This window comes from Agelaius tricolor, unplaced genomic scaffold (assembly GCF_023055355.1).
Source record: "Agelaius tricolor isolate 1412-34295 unplaced genomic scaffold, bAgeTri1.0.p SCAF_2, whole genome shotgun sequence".
Lineage (NCBI taxonomy): Eukaryota > Metazoa > Chordata > Aves > Passeriformes > Icteridae > Agelaius > Agelaius tricolor.
In genome coordinates, this window is record NW_027269262.1 from 64732389 (window position 1) to 64754205 (window position 21817).

General features: G+C 36.0%; 1 protein-coding gene across 1 annotated transcript; it reads left to right on the forward strand.

The window, feature by feature from the left end:
* The first annotated feature begins 668 nt into the window (after positions 1–668).
* Positions 669–19019, forward strand: HNF4G (hepatocyte nuclear factor 4 gamma). The gene is made up of 9 exons (XM_071421283.1): positions 669–1393; positions 3738–3832; positions 7276–7382; positions 11561–11716; positions 13800–13887; positions 15937–16089; positions 16268–16504; positions 17096–17218; positions 17626–19019. The coding sequence occupies exons 1-9, from the start codon at positions 1248–1250 to the stop codon at positions 17742–17744; spliced, it is 1224 nt and encodes a 407-aa protein (XP_071277384.1). The 5' UTR covers positions 669–1247; the 3' UTR covers positions 17745–19019.
* Positions 19020–21817: the final 2798 nt, after the last annotated feature.

Sequence of the window (21817 nt, forward strand, 5' to 3'; positions counted from 1 at the left end):
ACAAAACTCCAAAAAAAAGGTCCTATATTTTTCTAAAGCAATTCTGTAACCTAGTTTAAAAGTAGTTTAGAATTTTCCAGTCATGACAATCCTAATTTTAAAATAAATTATTTACAGAACTGAATTCTTCTAAGATTTCTTTTTGATGTAATTCCTTCTTTTTGATGTAATTCAATTACAGCTCAGTAAAACAAAACAAAACAGAAAGGTTGCTTCTCTCTGTATCTGAAGAACTCTTTTAAGCTCTGTGGGACACAATGGAAATTTTATAATGAATTTGTGTTTTACATTTCGGTTGAATCTATACAATATGAGTAATATTATGTATCAATATTAACAGTTTTACTGTTCATCCTGTATACTGTTCATGAACTCATGTACTTGAATTTTGAATTCATTTTTACATATCTGATTCACGTGACACTCTTTCCTCTCCTGGACAAAACAGATAGAAATGCTTAGGATATGTTTTCCTTCTGTTTAAACCAGAAGCAAAACAGAAAAAGCTATTTTGCAGTTGTTTCTTTGAACATGTCTGTTAACATTGTGATTCAAAGAATAAATATAGCTGATTTCAGGTGAATTTATTCAGTAGTGTTTACTGTATTCAGTGACTAATTGTTAATCATGTAGCTAATATTCTGTGCAAGGAAAGACTGCACCGGTGCTCCTGTCAAAAATATCTTCAAGGAAATAAGAGACTTGTTAACACTATGTTAATACTCTTAGCACGTATTTTTGTTGTTTTGGTTTTTTAAAATTAAGTCATACAAATTCCTTCTTTTTTTTTGTTTCTTTTTTTTTAATGTCATAAATCTTTGTAAGACAGTTGCCAGCTATTGCTAGCTTGTATGAGAGCTGATACATGAGATCTTAAGGCTGCTTTGTGCCAAAGTTCCTCTTCATGTTAGTAGGAACATATGTAGGAACATTTGTAATTATAAATGCAGAGGGACACTTTAATTTTTAGCCCTTCAGCTGAAAAGAGTTTAGAGCTAAATTATTTGTTGTTATGAACTTCATAAGTTCTTTTAACATATCTATCACTTTGAAAGTGTTCATGTCAGTGAGAACCAGATGTAATCACATGGGTCATACTATATAAATCCTAAGTGGCAATTAAAAGAGATAAGGCCAGAAAAGCCTCTATTTAGGTACAACCTGCTCATGGGGTGGTCTTTGGAAGTCTTATCCATAACTATGTATGTTCTTGTCTCTTGTCAGACAGTTCAGGAGAAGCCGTCAACATGAATGCTGCTGACAACGGGGTCAGTAGTCTCTGTGCAATATGTGGAGATCGAGCAACCGGAAAACATTATGGTGCTTCCAGCTGTGATGGATGCAAGGGATTTTTTAGACGTAGCATAAGGAAAAACCACGTCTATTCATGCAGGTATTTCAAAAGTTCATCTAGAGGCACTATATTAATGAATTTAAGCAAAAATTATATTTATACTTTATCAGAATTTTTCAATCATGTCAGGGGATTTTCAGCTTTTTCTTAAGGAATGCTATTTGATATTACACATTCCAGAAACTATGTTCCAGGTGCTTGATGATATTGTTGATATCATTACATCACTCACAAACTGTTTCACTCTTTTATTTATGATTACAAAAGTCATCTCTGAAAAAAAAGGGAAAAATGATCATATTTTCACTTCAGTGTGACAACTGTAATACTTAACTGTTTTCTAAAATTCTTTCCTTATGAAGGTAGCTTCTGAATAGAAAGTCTAATATTTATTAATCTTGTTTTAGGGACTGTACAAACACATCTGCACATACTCCCACCTGGTGTGACACACAGGTCTTTTGAGCAGCCATTTCCCCTTTCTGTCTGAATGGCAATCTGTTAATTTCCAAATGGTGCCCAAAATATCACACTGCACCATGTTTGATGAAATGATCTGTGTAGGCTCAGGGCTATAAACTGTCCATTCTGAGTCATAAGCAGAATATATGGAAAACTCAATGCATTTAAACAAATCACTGAAGGAGAATATTGGGTTTTCATGCCAAGATTTTGGTAGTGATGGGGTTACAAAAGTGGATTCTTGTGAGAAGCTGTCAGAAGTGTCGCCTGTGTCTGGTGAAGCCAATGCCAACCATCTCCAAGATGACCAAAGCTGAGCTTTGCTATCAGCAATGGTGGTGGTAATAATTGGAGGGATAATGTATTCAAGAAGAAAAAATAATTATTGTGCAGAAAAAAATTGTAGCCAGAGAAAAGTAGTGACAATATGAGAGAGGAACAGCTCTGCAGACACCAAGGTCAGTGGAGAAGGAGGGAGAGGATTTGCTCTAAGAATCTAAAGATTCTCCTGCAGCCCATGGTACAGGCCATGATGAGGCAAGTGTCCTTGTGAAACCCATGGAAATCCACAGGGGAGCAGATATCCCCTTGCAGCCCATGGAGGACCTGCTGCTGGAGAAGGTGAATGCCTGAAAGAAGGATGTAACCTCATGGGAAGACTGTGCAGCAGCAGGCTCCTAGCCAGACCTGTGGCCCTGTGGAAGGAAGACCCCACACTGGATAAGGTTTTCTGGCAGGACTGTTGACCCTGCAGGGGACACATTGCTATAGCAGCCCAATCCTGAAGGACTGCACGCTGTGGAAAGCACCCATGCTGGAGTGGTTCATGAAGAACCAAGCCCATGGGAAGGACTAATATTGGAGAAGTTTGTGGAGAACTGTCTCTGTTGGGATGGACCTGACAATGGAGCAGGTGAAGACTGAGAGGAGTCCTCCCTGGAGCAGAAAGAAGCAGCAGAGACAACATGTGGTGAACTGACTGTAGTCCCCAATCTCTGTTCCCTTGTGCTATTGCATGGGGTGATGATAAAACTTATAAGAATGGCTTGTTACTGGAAATGTTGTTTCCTACACTCTTCTTTGGTTGTGTAATATTCTTAAAAGGAAACATCTCCCTTATAGACATCATACAGTGATATAGCATAGACATACCCCTAAAGTGGTGTGTTAAGAGCTGACATAAGTGATTTCAGGAAGAGCTCTGCTTTTGCAGAGTCTGTTTATCTAACAAACACATGCAAAGAAAAAAAGGCAGACATAAATGGAGAGAGGGACAAACGGCTCATATGTAATCCCTTACACACACCTGTAGATGTGCATAATAGCCTGGGTAAGCTGCCTTGCAGTGTCATGCTCCATGTATTTCCTCAAGTCTTTATTTCATTGTGTTGGTTCCTCTCATTTCCTGTTTAGGTTGCCATCTGTAGTGATAAAACTTGCAGCTTGTTCATTGTTACCTCCCAGTAGGAGTAAACACTGCCAGACAAGGGTAATGGTTTTGCAGCTAAGGGGCTCCTCTATGCCAGCAACATTTGGCTTTTTCTTTGATTGTTCTTTGTTTTTTTCTATTTGCAGCTTTTCTTCATTTTTTTTCTTCCACGTCCATTTGGTGCAGCCAGTTACTGACTTACCTCACAAATCAATTGAGGTAGAAATGATGTACATACCTACAAAATTTTCCACACTTGCCTATTCCAATGCATACACATGTTTATACATGTACATACATTCCTGGAAAATTAGCAGGTATGAAAAACCTCTCAAAACTGATTAATAAAGAAGAATAATCATTGCAACTGAAGAAGAGAGTCTGTGGTTATAGACATTATTCTGACAGGACAGATAAGTTGTTTTTTTTCTTTGTAATCAGGGTGATACTTTATTAATGCTTTATACATTTACCTTTTCTTGTCTCTGATAGATTCAACCGACAGTGTATTGTTGACAAGGACAAAAGGAATCAATGCAGATACTGTCGTTTAAAAAAGTGTTTTCGAGCAGGAATGAAAAAGGAAGGTAATGGAGAAATTTATTATTTGATATACAAAGAAAAAGTCCAAATTAGCTTTAAATTTAATGAAAATTCTAAAAAACTCCAGCAGAATAAACCAATGGAAAGTAGCTACAATACCTTCATAATGGGAAAGTGCTTTTATGTTGAGGTGAAATGAATGTCTACTAACTTTCAAGGGAGTAAGCAGTTCTAGCATTTGGGGCATTAACAAGTCCATGGAATTAAAGTGAAGTTGCAACTGTATAATTCATTAATTGTGGCACCAAAATCCATTGATTTCTACATATTGAGCCATATGCTGGAATATTTCAAACAAAGAGATTTTACTTAAAATGTTTACCAAAAGTGAGTAATAAAATCACTGTCTGTCTGGTTTTCCCCTGCCCTAAATAATGACAGTGCCAATTTACTGGTTCTTCCCTTAAATTTAAATGTATGAAACATTTAAGCCAGACAAAGGACTGTGAAATTGAGTGAAAAAGTAGTGGGAAGAGTAGTGGTAGCAGTCAGTGGAGTGTCCACATTAATTAATAAAAAATCCGATTTCCCTAGAGCTCAATATAGGAAAATTGTTACTTAGGATCTCACTGACAGATATGAGAAGCATGTGTCACAGTGATTCTTCAGTCAGAGTCAAAGGACCAGATCACCACAAGATCAGAGCAACAGGGAAAGAAGATCAGTGCAAATATTAGAGGGTTTCTTTTTTTGTTTGGGCTGTTGTTTCAAAGACAGTAATGATGTAGACGTAAAAGATGTCCTTATCTGTTTCAAATACACACTCAAATGTGGTTTGTCACAAACTTTGCTACCTTTTTTGTTTGGAGCGTGGTGCATCCGCTTGCAGGCCAGCCTGAAATGTGAATGCTTAGTTCTCTTGTAATGTGGCTATCATTCTTTCTGTCTGTACAAAGGAAGCTTTTTCTTTATGCTCTTAAGTATCTGTCCTGTAGCAGTACTTTGCTAGTGATCAAGTTATTGGTATGAGGTAAAATGGATTTTTTCTCCTTGAAGCTGCATGGGGATATTCTAAACAGCGTTGCACAGGGTATGAAATAGGTTTGCCTACTAATGTGGATCTCCTTTAAGACACTTTGGCCTTTTGGAATTTGAGCCATTAAGTCAGTAACATATTGTATATATGTTATGAATCTGATGTGAAGAAAGGGGAAGATCTGTGAATATGCAGCAGCCCTAGAAGTTTTGCAAATAGTAGAACTTTACAGACTTTCAAAACCTGAAATTAAAGAATAGTTTACCTCAGAAGGGACATCTAGAATTCATCTAGTTCAGCTCCCACTTAAACGAAGGTTGACATCTAGGTTCAGTCAGGTTGCTTGGGACCCTGTCCAGACAGATTTACACAGTCTGTGGGAGGGGAGATTGAACAACTTCTCATTATGCAAGCTCTTCCAGTACTTGACCATCCTCATTGGGAAGGGTTTTTTTCCTTATAAATAGTTAGAATATCTCTTACTGCAGTTAGGGTAGTGTCCATTGGGTCTTGTTTTTTCATTATGCATCTGGCTCCTTTTTCTGTATGCTACAGAAATGAAGACCCTCACATCCATGTTGCTCCTCTTTTTGCCACATAAGCAAAGATGCCTGCACCTTGTGCGTCTTGTGGATTGCATCTCCATAGGCCTCTGCTGGACATTACCTAGTTTTCCAGCATCTTTCATGTGCTGGGGAGCCCAAAACAGAGAAATGCTCATTTGCCTCAAGATGCTAATGCAGCCTAGTGCATGGCACAAAATTTTTAGCCCGCTTAATGCTACTCTGCCCTACTCTGATCCCACTGTGTCTAAGACTTTCAACATTGCTTTTGTTTTTTATAACCTCTCTAGATGATCAGGGCATGTCTCATAGTATAAGTAAGTATAGCATAGAGTCTATGATAGATTCTCATGTTTTTAGCAAATCTCTTTCATTTCTTTGGGACAAAGATAAGAGAGGCTTCAGTTATTAAAAGCTTTACAAGTCCTCTTTGAGCAAATGTACCACCCTTGTCATGGAGTCTCTATTTAAGGCAATTTTAGCCTGAATTGACAATAAAGCTTTAGCTTCATAGTCTAGTCTAATAATCCAAAATTATGTGTATGTAGAAGAAAATTAAAGCATCCACTTATGGTGGTAATGTGCTCCACTAGTGATTTTCACTAGTGATGTATTGTCAGAATACCTTACTATTTTTGCAAAACTAATCAGTGCTGAATTAATTTTAATACACTATATTTGTTTCAGCATTCTTTTATAAAAGGTTATATTTTTTCTTTCCTGCCTACAACATACTGTGTGTTTGTCACCACACAAGATTTCTTCCTGTGACCTTAATAGAAGGCCCATCGGTGAGTGTACTAACTGCAAAAAAGTTAGTGCACCTCTGGAATAAACTGTGTGCATTGTTCAGATAAATCCTGAACCTACTTGGTGCACAGAGGTTTTTTTGGTTTTTTTCTAATTAAAACCCCTTGTACTACTCCTTAACTCTGTAATGCAGATTGTTTCCCACAATATAGCAAATGTATCTTTGGGAATAAAGCTGCTGCTCTTAAAATACAATGAAGTTCCTCATGCAATAGAAAGATTTCCACTGGCACAATTAATTTTTTCCCCTTTTTCATTTTCCTTGGCCTAATCTTAGACATGATCTAGGTTTTAGAAGGATCTAACTGTCAGTTTTCATTTTTTTCTTCTTCCTTTAGTTTAAAAGCATACTTTCTTTCTTTATAAACCTTACATGTGCCAGTTACAGATTCCCTATCCAAAGCTCTTTCAAATGCCTGTTTTTGGACTCCATGAGAGTCCAAAACTTACTGAATTTACTGTCCTAAAACTTTTTTGGTGTGCTGGTTTTTAGATTGTTTTTTTTTCCCTGTAACTTAGTTAATATTCCATAAACTGGCTAGGAATGCAATGTCATTGAGGAGGAACATGAGATTTAAGTTTCAAAATTATTTTACTAGTGGGTTAAATTCATTATTCATTCCTGTTTCATTGTTTCCTACAGCAGAGCATGAGTAGGATGTTCATATTTCCTCTGAGAGATATTTTTTCAGTGGTGATGCTGTACCACTTGACCTGTTTGGCAGTCTGGAAATATCCATTTCTGCTGTTATCATAAAGACTGAAATTGAGACCATGTGTTCAAGTTCAAAGGAAGAAAGAGGTTTGACTGTAATTAAGCCAGTGACAGAAGTGCAGGTGATTCAGTGCCTATCTGCAATTAGTTATACGTGCTTTTTACAGGCAAGTAGGGTTCCAATAAAGACTGTAAACATGTATTATCATCCTTCCTCATCACTCAGAGCTAAACGCAGAGCATCTTCTTTGAATGCCATACCTTCAGTTCTTAGAGTTATCTTCTGGAATCTAGTAAAGTTCTGAAATTATTCTTTGTGTCAGTGTTTACAAGTCAATAAATGAGATGATTATTCTTTTCCAGCTGTACAAAATGAACGGGACAGGATAAGTACAAGAAGAAACACTTTTGATGGCTGCAACAGTCCCTCTATTAGCACATTGTCACAAGCCGAGACACTCTCCCGCCAGGTACTGAGATCTATCACAAAATTGTTTAGTGACGTTAAGACCACTTTTACTAAAATTAAATGCTTCTCAATTTCTTATGGTATCAAAAATAATTATTGAGATTACTTTTTTCCTACTTCCAAAATGCACACAACTTCCTCTTCTCAATGGAAGAAGCAGTAATAGAATACGTTCTTGAAGCATAGTCAATAAAAAAATTCTACTTTGTCCAGAACAATATGTCTTAGGCACCTTTCTTAATAAAGGTTTATGGTTCTTACTGCTTTTAAATCAGTTGCTGTCTTAGGCATCTGGTGGCATCTATCTATCCTTGAAGCAGGCTTTCCCATGAAACATAGGGAAAAATTTGTCCAAAGCCATTCAAAGGGGTGTGGACACTCATTTCCTTACATTCTTTTGAAAATCCTATTTTTAATATCCTTAGACATTATAAGTAAGGCAAACAGAAGTGTTCCAACTGCAGAGTCTATTCACATCTCACTTTTAAATTTTCTTTGTCTCATCTGAACTTCATTTTCTCTTTTTCTTTTTTTTTTCCTATCGAATCAATTGCTGAATGGAACAGTCTCCAGTCCTTTTCTGCACCTCAGATAAATCATGGTCATTGATTCTGCATTCTTGCACCTCTTACTAACTTGCTTAGAATTTAACTGCCACCTTTATGATTTCATGCTGACTGATTTATACGTCCCCAAATGGTTTGTAATCTCATCCTTTATAAGCATCTCTCTTAGGCTGGAACTGCCTGTAGAGAATTGATGCAGGAATTACTGGGTTATAGTCTTTGGCACATATTGCATGTCCAGGCAGACTAGATGAATAGAATGTACCTTCCTACCTTTCCTACCTATACAGTATGAAAAATATATCTATATTTATCTCCTTTGTAATTTTTGAACTTGCCTATTGTGCTTTTTTTATAATACTCCTTAATCATTTCCAACTGGTATTTGCAATTCAGGAATAAGAACTGTCTTGAACAGAATCACATCCTCAGCTGTTTATAGCACAAAGTTCTTTTCAAACAGTAGGTTCTTGGCCTAAAACATCTCCTTGTGTATACACAAATTTATTGTACTTACTATTTGTTATGTTTTACTAGAACAGAATTGCTACCACTATGTCAAGCATATATGAAGATACAGTCTTGACCTCAAAGTCCAAGATACTTCATTAGCATGATGGAAAAGCAAAGAAGTCCTAAAAGTACTTCTTTTTCCCTCAATTGAATAGGTCTGTAAGATGAGTTCAGTCCTGAGAAGAGACATAGAGGAGGTGGTAGTGTCCCAAATGATTATCCAAGTACTTCAGCTGTGAAATGAGGAAGATGGTGGCATTCATCTCTTTTGAAATGTTCATATTAAATAAGGAAAAATAGATATTTTCATCCCTTTTGAAGTGTTCATAATAAATAGGAAAAATTAGAAATTTTGTTCCTTAAGATCCCTTATAGGGGGGAATTGTCTAAGTACAATTTTTCTCATTCACACCTGGGAGAGCCTTCCAGGATTATGTAAATATGAAAAGGGCATGCTGGACTCTCATATGAGTAAAGGCATCTGTCCCTGAAAGTTTACAGAACAACTGGGATACAGTGTTATATTTTCATGTTCATAAACTCATTAATGGGTACAAGTTACACTGGGTAAGATTTCACCTCAATATAAGAAAGAAATTTTTTACAGTGAGAACAAGCAATTACTGGAGCAACCTTTCCAGGGATGTGGTGGAGTCCTTATCACTGAAGATTTTCAAGATGCAATTGGACAGGGTGTTAGATAATCTCGATGATTCCTTTCCCATAAAAGATTGGATTAGATAATCTTTCAAGGTCCCTCCTAACCTGTGCTAATCTACGATTCTATCAAGTCAGTCAGTTCTGTGTTGTACCCCATAAATGAAAGGCAGGTTAAAGCAATAGAGAAATAGAAATTGAAAAGTTCATAGCTTCATATCCTTGTCAAGACATACAATCCTGGGTGTTCATAATGAACTCCATGGGAGTCATCCCACGAATCCCCAGCAGAAGTTCACCAAGTAATTTCAGCATGGAGACTGTAATTTGTAATGTAAGATGTAATTTATAAAAATGCACAGCTTTAAATAAATAGATTAAGGGAAGGACAATGTATTAACTTCATGAGTCAGTATGTCTAACAGTTAAACAATCTACCTCTTCTTTGCCTTCTTGTATTATCTTCTAGTTGCTGCATGGTTAGTATCATTTTCAGGTAGATCAGAGTGTGACCTACTATCAGAAATCTCTTCTTTGTACCTTTGAATCATGATCAAGACCCCTTTTACTCTTCTGGAAAAAAATGAAATGTATTGAATTTCTTTACTGTCTTTCTGTACTGAAGGCTTTCTAGACTGAATCACTCTGGTAGCTCTCACCTGAATGAATATCAGTATTTTCAGCCTCCTTTTTGTAGAGGAGATGCCAGAAATGGATTCATGATTATAGCATGGATTTCACACATTCTCTGTCTACAAAGAGGCAATACCTCTAACCTTTTTTGCTACATGATAGCCTTTGAATTATGTGTCTGAGGAATTTTTCACCTGCCTAGCTGCTGTATTTCCCTGAGAGCTAATGTTCAACTGGTTAACTGACATAAATATCTAAGCTGTTTTCACTGTTTTACACTGCTGAATTATGTAGGAAGCACAGAGCTTTAGTTCAGAAGCACAGCTCCTTTTGACTACCAAGGATAAGGGATTTCACTACAGATCCCACTGTGGGGTTTAACATGGGTATATGAATGGAGGGAACTGGTAGGAGTCTAACTAAATACTTTCCAACGTCCTGAAAAGTGTAGGAACGTGATAGTGGAAGACCAAACAATTAATTTCTTTTCCTGAGGAAGATAATTATGATACATAATTCCCTGAACATGCTTTCAGTAATAAAACATAAAGGGAAAGTCAGTTTTACAGGCCTTGTACAGCGATCTTTTTATTTTCTTTTTTTTCTTTTTCTTTTTCTCTTTCTTTTTTCTCTTTTTCTTTTTCTGTTTTCTCTTTTTCTCTTTCTTTTTCTTTTTCTTTTTCTTTTTCTTTTTCTTTTTCTATTTTTCTTTTTTCTCTTTTTCTTTTTCTCTTTCTTTTTCTTTTTCTTTTTCTTTTTCTATTTTTCTTTTTTCTCTTTTTCTTTTTCTCTTTCTTTTTCTTTTTCTTTTTCTGTTTTCTCTTTTTCTCTTTCTTTTTCTTTTTCTTTTTCTTTTTCTTTTTCTTTTTCTTTTTCTTTTTCTTTTTCTTTTTCTTTTTCTCTTTCTTTTTTCTCTTTTTCTTTTTCTGTTTTCTCTTTTTCTCTTTCTTTTTCTTTTTCTTTTTCTTTTTCTTTTTCTTTTTCTTTTTCTTTTTCTTTTTCTTTTTCCTTCCCTAGTATGATAGCAACTATAAACTGGCCTTCTCAGTTTTGCCTTTATCTTAAGCTGGCTTTCCTGCCTGGCTCAAGAGAAAGCCTGGTTTTGTTCCTTTCCTTGAAAAGTCATTAAGAATTTCAGGAATTGGCTCAGTAGAAGTGCCCAGCTTCAGGCCCAGAAAGATATTGCTCTCTTGCCATTTCACAGAACACTGTTCCCTGCAGGTGGTCTAATGCACACCCATATCCTTTACAGTTCCTCTGAAACATCTCAGACCTCTGCCTATACCACTACTTCATCATTACAAACCATTCTCCTCCAGGCACTAAACCCCCCTGTTTTACCTTCTAAAGTTAATGGTACTTGTCTTTACACTAGAAGAACGTACTACCCTTTTATCATTCTCTTTGTCTTATTATCTCTGTCCCTTAATATTACTAAGTGCCACTATGAGCTCTTCTTTTTTTTTTCTGAAATGAAGTAAATGTCAACCATTTTAAAGAAAAAACCCCAAAACACCTCTCTTCTACAAATGAAAAGAGCTCTATATTTTTAAAAATAGTGTTGTGAAATGAGAAGATATTGTACCATGATATGATTAATTAAAGTTTTAGCATATTGCAATGCAAACTGGTAATAATGAGAAAGAAAAATTTATCATTTACGTGCAGGGTAATGGTCCATATGGTCAAGGAACTTCTCAAGAGTATCTGTGATTACTGCTGTGATTTTTTTCTTACATATGCTACTAACCAGTGAAAATAAAATTATATGAAATTTAACATAATTCATTTTTTCTCTCATTATGGCCAGATCTCAATTTCCAGTCCTGGTGCTAGCACTGATATAAATGTTAAGAAAATTGCTGGTGTTAGTGATGTCTGTGAATCTATGAAGCAACAACTTTTGGTCCTGGTGGAATGGGCTAAATATATTCCGGGCTTCTGTGAACTACCACTCGATGACCAGGTATAGGAGGAGACCAAAGAGAAAACTCTAATTACTGCTCTGTTATGCCTGTGATATTTAAATGTCAGGATGAAGCACTCATTCTTTTTTTGTCTGAACAAATAGAGCTGAGTACTAGACCTACCCTCTTAATTTATTTTATTTAAGTTGTGAAGTAGCACCACCACAACAGAAAAGACATGAACAAAAAGAAGCAGCAAGGCAGCATGGCTTTAAGTGTTTTGTTCTTTTTGTAGTGTAGAAGCAGAACATTTTCTGACCTTAAAAAGTATTCCTTTTATGTTCGCCTTTCATTATAATATAGTATAAGACAGCATGTTATTTAATATGATGCAAGACTTCTGTACTTTCAAAAACCAAAAACGATTAGAATCTCAAACAAATTCCAAACATACTGATGTCAATCCATCGCAAATAATCTTTCATACAATACAGTGTACTAAAATTATATTGTATATAATAAATGTAAGGAAAAAAAGCACCAAATATTGAAAATTCATAAGAGTTTTTATGACAGAGGTCTGATCTAACATCACATTTGTAATATATTCTAATATATCACTGGCTTTTAGAGTAGGTTGTGCTGGCAAACCCAGAACCAGAATCTCCACATTGTGGGGATCAGTTCTCTGACAAGCAGCCTCAGAAGGACATTAATTCATTGCTTCGGATCTCTAGATTCCACATCAAAATCTGATTAATCTTAAAAATCACTCTGTGAACTGGAATTGTATAAATCCTTCTTTTTGCTTCTTCAGTTTCTCAGTTTTTTAACAAAATACTGCAAGTGTTAGGTCATCCTGGTTTGAACTGAGTCATTCCCCCTTATATCATTCCTCAGGAATATGGGTCTGTTTCAGGCCACAGGAAACTCCCCAAAAAAGAAGTTAAATGATGTCTTTGCAGACTCACAGAGCACATATGTTCACAAGTTCAGCATACTCAAATAAGTTTAAACTGTTCATGTGAAAAAGAATTTCAAATGTCATTACTACACAAGGGCAACAAAAGTAAGCAAAAAAATTGCTTCTTTTATTGTTAAGACAACATGGAGAAAAAGAGGAGGTATCAAATATCCTTAAAATATTCCTATCTGCATTTGAAAAAATGAAATATCAGCTTAGAATGATAGGCTGAAAATGCCCCTGCTGTGCTTGAAGAGTACATGTTGGGAAATACTCTGAAACCTTAAGTACCTTGGAAAAGTAGGGACAAAGATGTTGAGAGATAAAACGAATGCCAGTTTTTCATTTTTTGATAGCCAGTTTCTAAGGGCCATTATGCATTCAGTTATGAAATAAGCCATCTGGTTTTGAAAAAATGATTCCTGATCTGGGAGTCAGCCTGATTCACAAACCACAGAGGAGACCAAAGCAGCTGAGAACCTGAAGTCTTAACACATAAGTATTACCCAGGTACAGTGTACCTTTATATCTCTCCTAAAATGACTGGCTTGGATTAGAATTACTTGTCAAGAGATGAGTTCTTTGAGGAAATAAAGGCCATTGCTGAAATTTCAAGCAGACATTAAAACTTGAGGAAAGTAAATAGGTGACTAAGAGTAAACTAATAAACACAAGTTCCTTCCTAGTACAAATTGGGATTCCTCTTTGTGGACAATAGTGGCTCTGTTAGCATATCTAGCTTTGTTGGGAAAAAGCTCTTTTAAGTGCCACATAAATTTTTGGTTCAAGAGAAAAATGAAACACTGATAGAACCAAATTTACTCTGACAGTTCATTACAGTCCACTGGAGTTTTTAGCATCAACTTAAAATGCCAGAGAAAACTTTGTCAAGGGAATACACACTAGGAAATAAATGCAGGTATATATTTATTAAGAAGTATTTTGCAGAACCTGATGTTTAAAATCTAGACAGAATCTAGATATGACAGAGAATGACAGTTTAATTAGAAAGTGCTGTTTTGATGGTGTTCAGATTTTTACAGTCACTTTACATTTTACATTGGAATCTTAACAGTCTTCAACATGTACCTAACACACAGTTAGGTGTGTTCTTTTCTTTCGCTCTCATTGAAACTTACAGCTTTATCATCTAATGAGTCTGCTTTTTTTTTCATGAGGTTGCCCTGCTAAGAGCACATGCTGGGGAGCACCTGTTGCTTGGAGCAGCAAAACGGTCCATGGCATATAAGGACATTTTACTTTTAGGTAAATATTGGTTTTGTTTTACTTACTGATGATGATGTTATAGTACATTTGCAATGATGTAGTCACTTAAGTGGAACAACTGTTCTGGCACAATCAAAGCAATGCATTCTGTAAATGCTAAATAGCTATTAATGATATAATGTCACATGCCTGTTCTAGCAAAAGCAGGTGGATGGTTTCATGTGAGTTAATACAGGTCTATTGGAAAGGTCTATTGGAAAGCAGAAACTACAATTTAAGGGAGTTCCCTGGCAATTGACTCCTTATGCTATCATCCTTTCTACACCTTTTCCCATAAAAAAAATTGGAACAAAATAACAACACAAAGGTAATAACCCCTTTGCTTAGGAAAGGAGTAGCCAGCCTGTTGCACGTGTACTATTTTCAGTCTTCATGAAAGCCATTTATCTGGAGCTTTCTCAGGAGTCCTTCAGACTCAGAGAAGACTCTACTGGCTAAAATATTAGATAGAATGTTACCTGCAACTCACTTTCCCAAGACCCCTCTCACGTCTTCCTCAATAGTCCCCAGATGGCCACCATGTAAACATCATTCCTGCTGTCCCTGCGGCATGGCAGATGGGTGCGCCCACGGCACAGTGCTGAGGCACGCCTGCAGGAGCGTGTTCTTGGTCAGCTGAGATGGCTCCCACAGAGGGTTATATTGAGGGAACATGGCTGTCAGGGAAGAGGATGTTGTCTCTGATGGAAGCATGTTCATGCAACGGAGAGGCCCAGTTATAAGATGAGATGTGTGCTGGTGTGGAGAGTGATGTGATGAGGCATTTGTTAGCCTTGTTTGACACAGTGCTCTGCCAGTCTGAAGTGCACTCTGCCAAAAAGGGTCTCATTAGACATGGTCAGCATTGGGGCGGTTTCCTGAGACAGGCTGTTGGTTGTCTTGGACAGGATATTTGATGTGAGGCAGGGCTATATGGAATACAGACTCAGACTTGTCTCTTCACTGGTGTTGTGGTACAAGGACATTTTCTACTACTTGTTCTCCTTCCTCTTTGGGCCTGCCTTTTCATAGCTCTAAATTAGCTTGAATTTATTTTTACCCACATTAAAAGGACAAGAAGGGCTTGGTATGAAGGTATTTCTCTCACCAGCAATCCTTTCAAGATAAAAGCTGTACAAATGGCTTTCTTAAAGTAGTAATTTCCCTAGATACAGTTTCACTCACAAAACTAACAGAAACAGGGAAAAATAAATTTGTAATTTTATTTAGATTAGTAATAAGGTAAATAGGAAAACAATGATAAAATAATAGTAAGAAAACTATATATCATGAGCATCAGCAGATGCACCAAAAGAAGAAACAAATTGAGGCTTCAAGGCTTATTTTTGATACTTGGAGGCAGGTATCTGTTTTATGAGTCATTTTGACATGGATCGCTTGTGATATAGTTACCAGTTTGTCTTTCAAAAACTGCATGGTGGCTTCTGAAAGCTCCAAGGTATTCCTGGTGTTCTTCAGAAGGTGAATTAAGATGCAATAGTGGAGACCTTCAAAATGTATATTTTAAAAACAACCCAAAACCCAAAAAACTCTAGGTAAAATTATTTCTTAACTGAAAATTTTACAATGCTACGAAATTTTATTTGGAACAACAGAAACAACCATTAGAAAAAGAAGCTTTTCCAGTGTTTCCTCTTTTCTATTGTCAAATCCTTGTAATTCAGCTTGGGATATATTATTTTAATCAGGGAAGAATACATTTTAAGATCAATACATTAGTATATTTATCTGTTATTTAAACATAAATTGCTTCATACTTGTAAATCCAAATACCAACCTCGGTCCTGTGCACTAATCACTACATGTTGGTGTACTTATATGTACAGATTATTTACTGGGTGACAGCTATAATTTGCACATATACTCTGTTTGCAATGAAAAGTTGTGTGTGATGCAAGAGAGAGTTACTACTTAAAAAAATTAACTTGATCAAGCAATATGAAATGTACTTTTGAAAATTGGCTTAATCAGGTACATTACATCAAAATGTTTCTATTAATTCATATGTTGATATTCTTTCTCTCTAAGGCAACAATTACATAATCCATCGCAACAGCACTGAAATGGAGATCTGCCGAGTGGCAAATCGGATTCTGGATGAATTAGTTCGTCCCTTCCAGGAAATTCAAATAGATGACAATGAATATGCTTGCTTGAAAGCAATTGTGTTTTTTGATCCAGGTATTTTTACAAAAATATCTCTCATTTGTTTTACATGTGATTGTATTTAAAGTAATTTTTGTTAATGTAGCATCTGTTCATGTTATCTAGCTGAAGGGAAAAGAATATAATGAAACACAGTAAGATGCTCCTCCCAAATCGTAATATGCCTTGACTAAAGTTTTTGTCATTTTTAAAGATGCAAAAGGCTTGAGTAATCCATTGAAGATTAAGAATATGCGATTCCAAGTCCAAATCAGTTTAGAGGATTATATTAATGACCGTCAGTACGACTCCAGAGGAAGATTTGGAGAACTTCTTCTTCTACTGCCTACACTCCAAAGCATCACTTGGCAAATGATTGAGCAGATACAATTGGTTAAATTATTTGGAATTGTTAAAATTGACAGTTTGCTTCAGGAAATGCTACTGGGAGGTAAGCTATCAATTTGTTAAATTTACCATCTTGTATTATGTTGAATTTATATTCAACATAATATAAATTATCTTTATATAATCTATATAAAATAATTATATTGTTTTATAATAACTATTAAAATATTATTAATATTAAGTATTATGTTATTATTGAATCTAGGATGTTGAGATGTTGAGGGAACCCTGATCTTAGTGACCGCTCTTACTCACTGGCTGAGCTTTTTGTTGTGTAATTGTTAGCTAAAGCCTTCTTGTCTTGGCAGTTCATCTTGTTTAACTTAGTCCTACAACAACAGATTTTGCTGTGTACTTCTCAGTAACTACTGGGTTGTCCTACAATTCCCTAGGCAGATGAAAGAATCCTTAGAAATATTTCATGAAACACACTCTTATTGCAGTCAAAACAGTGAAAATAAACACAGTGCTTAATATGCTTGAAGTCTGCTTAAATTGTTTAATGAATACCCAGAGGCAATTATTCAAATTGCCAATCAAAATATTTACTCTGTGGAAATGTAATTACTGAAGTATAAGTCACTGGCAACAACATGCTTGTTTGCATTGATATATGCTCATGTTATTTTTGCAGGTACTTCTAATGATGCCAGTCATCTGCATCATCCAATGCATCCTCACTTAGCCCAAGATCCATTGACTGGCCAAACTGTCCTCATAAGTTCAATGTCTGCTCCTGTACATACAGAACAGATACGTAAGTAATTGCAAGTTAGCCTTCTGTCATAACACTTCACTGTTTCTTTTTAAAATATTAATTAGCATGGTGACCTGTCAGTGTTCATAGAGCTATTTCCTCATCATTCTTAAATTAAAATAATTGTGCATTAAAAATGTATGTATATAAATGATGTTAAGAATAGACTTTGACCTGAATTTAATTTAATTTAAAAAATTCAGCTCCATTTTGATATATCATTGTTTTTACATGCACAATCTTTAATAAACTAAAAATTCTGATCATTAAAATATCCTGTTTCCCGAGCATGTCAAGGCACTCTCTTTTCCAAACATGCAACAGGACTCCCTTTCAGTGCAGTAGTGTATATATGTAGAGTAGACCAAGCTAATGAAATATATAATTATTTCTGTGGTTTTTTTCAGCAACTCCAGAAACTCCATTACCTTCCCCTCCACAAGGCTCTGGGCAAGAATACAAAATGTCTGCCAATCAAGCTTCAGTCATTGCACAGCAATCTATTTTGAAACAAAAACCATTGTGATATTTTTATCTATGTCTTATCCTTCCTTCCTTCCCTTCCTTCTCTTCCTTTTTATGCACTAGATAGATTGGTAGAACACTTGCACATTTAAAATCTCAGGTTGATATAGGAAATTATTTCCTCAGCAGCCACTGCTAAGTGGGTGTTCCTTAAAACACCTCATGATTTGGAAAGTAAGTAAGCTGTTCTGACTACTGCATACAACTGTAACTGTGGACACTGCAGTCTGACAAATATGTATAGAGGTAGATATTATTTTTAGATCTTATAACTGCACAGATTCATGTTTTTATTTCCTGTTTTAGTTGTTGTCTTAATATTATTGTTCTAGGTGTGTATATAATTTTTTCATTGTAATGGAACTGCTTAGTGCTTGTTTAGCTGTGAATTGTAGATATGAAAAAGTGGGTTATTCAGGCAAAAGCCAAGATTCCACTAATAGTAGAACATTAGGCTACCAAATAAGCACATGAATGGAAAAAAAAGGAAAACATACTTAATGGACAGAAAACTGCAACTATTTTAAAAAATCCTGATTTTAAAGGACCATCTCTTTTAAGTAAAATTTCAACAAAAGCATTGGATCCTTCCTGCTTAACAGTTTGTATGAAGCAGAGGGCCTGCCTGGGTGAATATGCTTGAGGACTTCTTAAAATCTATATATAGAACATATATAGATATTATGTCTATACATAGTCAATTGGCCCATGCTGAAGCATTTATATTGATAAATACTTAGAACAAGGACTGGTAGGCTTTTTGGTCTGGACTAACTAGTACTTTCCAAAAAAATTTATTAGCTCACTTTAGGAATTAGGCCAGTCTAGGGACACTTTTCACTTTCAGGTACTTTGGACACAGCCCTTCTCTTTAAGAGTACAGAACCCCAGAATAAACTGAGTTGGAAGGGACCGACAAAGATCATTGAGTCCAACCCCTGGCCTTGCCCAGCACCATCCCTGAGTCACACTATGTACCTGAAGGGGTTGTCCAAATGCTTCTTGAACTCTGTCAGGCTTTTCTGTGACCACTTTCTTGGGGACCCTGTTTCAGTGCCCAGCCGCCCTCTTGGTGAAGAATCTTTTCCTAATATCCAGCCTAAACCTCCTGACACACCTTCAGGCCATTTCCTTGGGTCATGTCCCTGGTCACTGCAGAGAGAGATCAGTACCTGCTCTTCCTCTTGCCCTCACAAGGAAGTTGTAGACTGAAATGAGGTCTAACTAGGACCATGTCAGGGCAAGAGGATACTTTGTGATGTTTGGTTTACTAGTGTAAGAGCAGCCATCATGTTTATTTGTAGTAGTAAATGCATGTTTCAGCAATCACTAAAATTCACCTACAGAAAAGTTGAAATTAATGTAGTAGCTCTGTGTTTGGAGAGTTATGACTTACTAATTGCAGTGGCAGATGTGCCTGAGTTCAGCTCCAGGTGTTTCTGGTTTGAGCCATGGTATTTCAAGCCAGAAGACAGCCAGAAGACAGCACACTCTCTCAATTCACATACTCATCCTCTCAATGTCTAAGTTTTCAGAAGCATGGGATGACTTGCTTTTCTGTGATGAGCCCCTTTCTCCACCTCTTCTTCCCCTTCCAGTCTGGGCATCCAACCTTGACTGGGCTTTGTGTCTGGAGTCCGTAACAACCCATCTGGATTTGGACCCTCTGTGAATTTGCACAAAGTGGACCTTGTGACACATGCTCACTTGGGGCATTTATACTACTCAGTTACAATTTGTGAAAGTAATCTTTTTTGATATATGAAGTGATATCTTGTTCATACAATACTAACATCATAAGAAAATCACCACTTCACATATTTTATTTATTCCAGACAGCAATGATTTAGTAGTTTAAAGCAGACTTTCTACCAGAAGATATGAGAGAGAGAAACAGACAAAAAAAGAGATAATAATATTGTGCAGTTTGCTAAACTATTGCAAAGAGAAAGCATAGTGGAATCAGAAATTCTTCAAGGTGAGATGTTGATCACCCTGAACCAGAGATCTTCATTAATCACAGCATCCAGAGATGGTGCAGTTTCACCCTTGGCTTGTAAAGTTGCTCAAACAATCAAAAATGATTCTTCAAACACATTTTTGTAGGCTGGAAATGCAACACAGTAAATGCTGAGCTGACCTGAATATTCGAAAGGTTTTAATGAGAATGCACCTACCACCAGGTAGACATTGTGTTTCTTTGTTATTTTAAAGTAGTTGCTTTTGTAAAGTCTGTATACAGTAGCTATTAATGTTTGCCTTTTGCTTTTTAGATCCTTTTCATTTTTGCTGTTTACTGTTTGGTTTTTATTAATGCATTGCTCTTTTTACAAGTTCCTTTTAATATGAGTTTTTATGACAGAATGAGGTACTGAAGTTTTACCATTAACTTTAAGGGTATCCAGGCTCTGCTGTTTTTTTACAAGTTGGCCACCAATGCTTTACAGTGATACACAAAGGTAAAATAAGTGTGAGAGATACTGAGCAGCCCAAAAGTTTACTGATTTAGCTTACTTTTGTGTACTTGTCATAGAAAGAGTGTTGGACTCTAGGTGGATCAACATGAATTTACTGTGTCAGATAAATTATTTCAGCTACATATACATGGCAGCATTGGTCTGACTAAAAACATATAATTGGAAATAAAGATCAGTCCCCCAGCTGGCCACCCTTGCCTTATGTAAGAGATGGGCATAATAGCTTACTTTATTTTTCACAGTGAACTTTAGATATCAAGTGTACAATAAAATGTTGTCACACACTGCCAAAACGTACTGGAGGAAAAATATACTTTACTATTTTATCTGACAAAAAGCTGTTGTCTATTTTGTATGATATATTACATTTTTGAATAAGAACACCACTGTAATTTATTGGGAAAAGCTGATTTATTTTATAAATGTAACATTATTTTTGTAAACTTAATTATGAAAAATCAGAAATGATTAGTGCTGTTAAATATTAAATTATAATGAGATGTAACTTTATATGTTTGAACTCTGATACCAAGTTTTTGTATTGAGCATTTGGAATTGAAATGGTTGCTGGAAATATTTCAAATGGACTGTTTTTCATCAAAGCTCAATAAAGAAATATGAATGATCCAAATGACACATTTGCCTTTTAGGGTTTTTTTTGTTTTGTTTTTATTTTTACTATTTACACAAACAATGAGAATGGTTTATATTCCTTACACAATGAATAAGTATATAACTAACATGCTTTCATCTCTACAGTGTTCACAGCATCAGGATGGCTGAGGTTGGAAGGGACCTCTGGAGGTCATCTAATCCAACCCCCTCTGCTCAAGCAGGATATTGAAATCATGTGAAAGAATCTGATGGCAACATTTTAGTTGATTCTGCTGCAACATGGCAAAATATTACATAGCTATGGTCTTCAATTTTTACTTCTGACTCAGAACAGAACTGAAGCACATGCTTAATTCCATCTGTGTTTAAAATTAACCATATGTTCAACAGTCTGTTTTTTTCTGGACAGGGATTACTTAAGAAATCACTGTCTTTGCTCCAGCGCATTGTTATTTAGAAAAAATTAGGTGTAACTTGATAAAAATATTGTAAACTTTAGAAAGACTCTTTACAATATATTTTTTAAGATAACCATTTCCTTTGTCTTGGAAATTATGTCCAGTTGCATGTATCTTTACTAGATTTTGAATAGAAATGGGGTTAGGTTGTTAGTTAGTTTGTTTGTTTTGGGTTTTGGTTTTTTTGTTGTTGTTTTGTTGGGGTTCTTTTGTTAACAGTAACAGTGATTTGGGCTGCGTACTTTTGCTGAAATGGGCTCTACTCTGGAGTGCAGAACTACAGTGGAAAGTGGCCATGGAGACTCCATTTTGAATGCTGGAGATCTTCTGGTCCTTCTGAGGAACTTGAATCAATGGCTGATTACTCTACATGCAGGAAACCTCTACTTGTGAAGGTTGACTGGGGTGTAGGAGGTTTATGATTTTAGGGAATGGAAGAGGTTTTTTTCATCCTAGAGCAAAGGAAATATGGAAACCCCCTTACAACTTCAATGCTGTGAAGTGCTGACAGACTATTCTTCAAG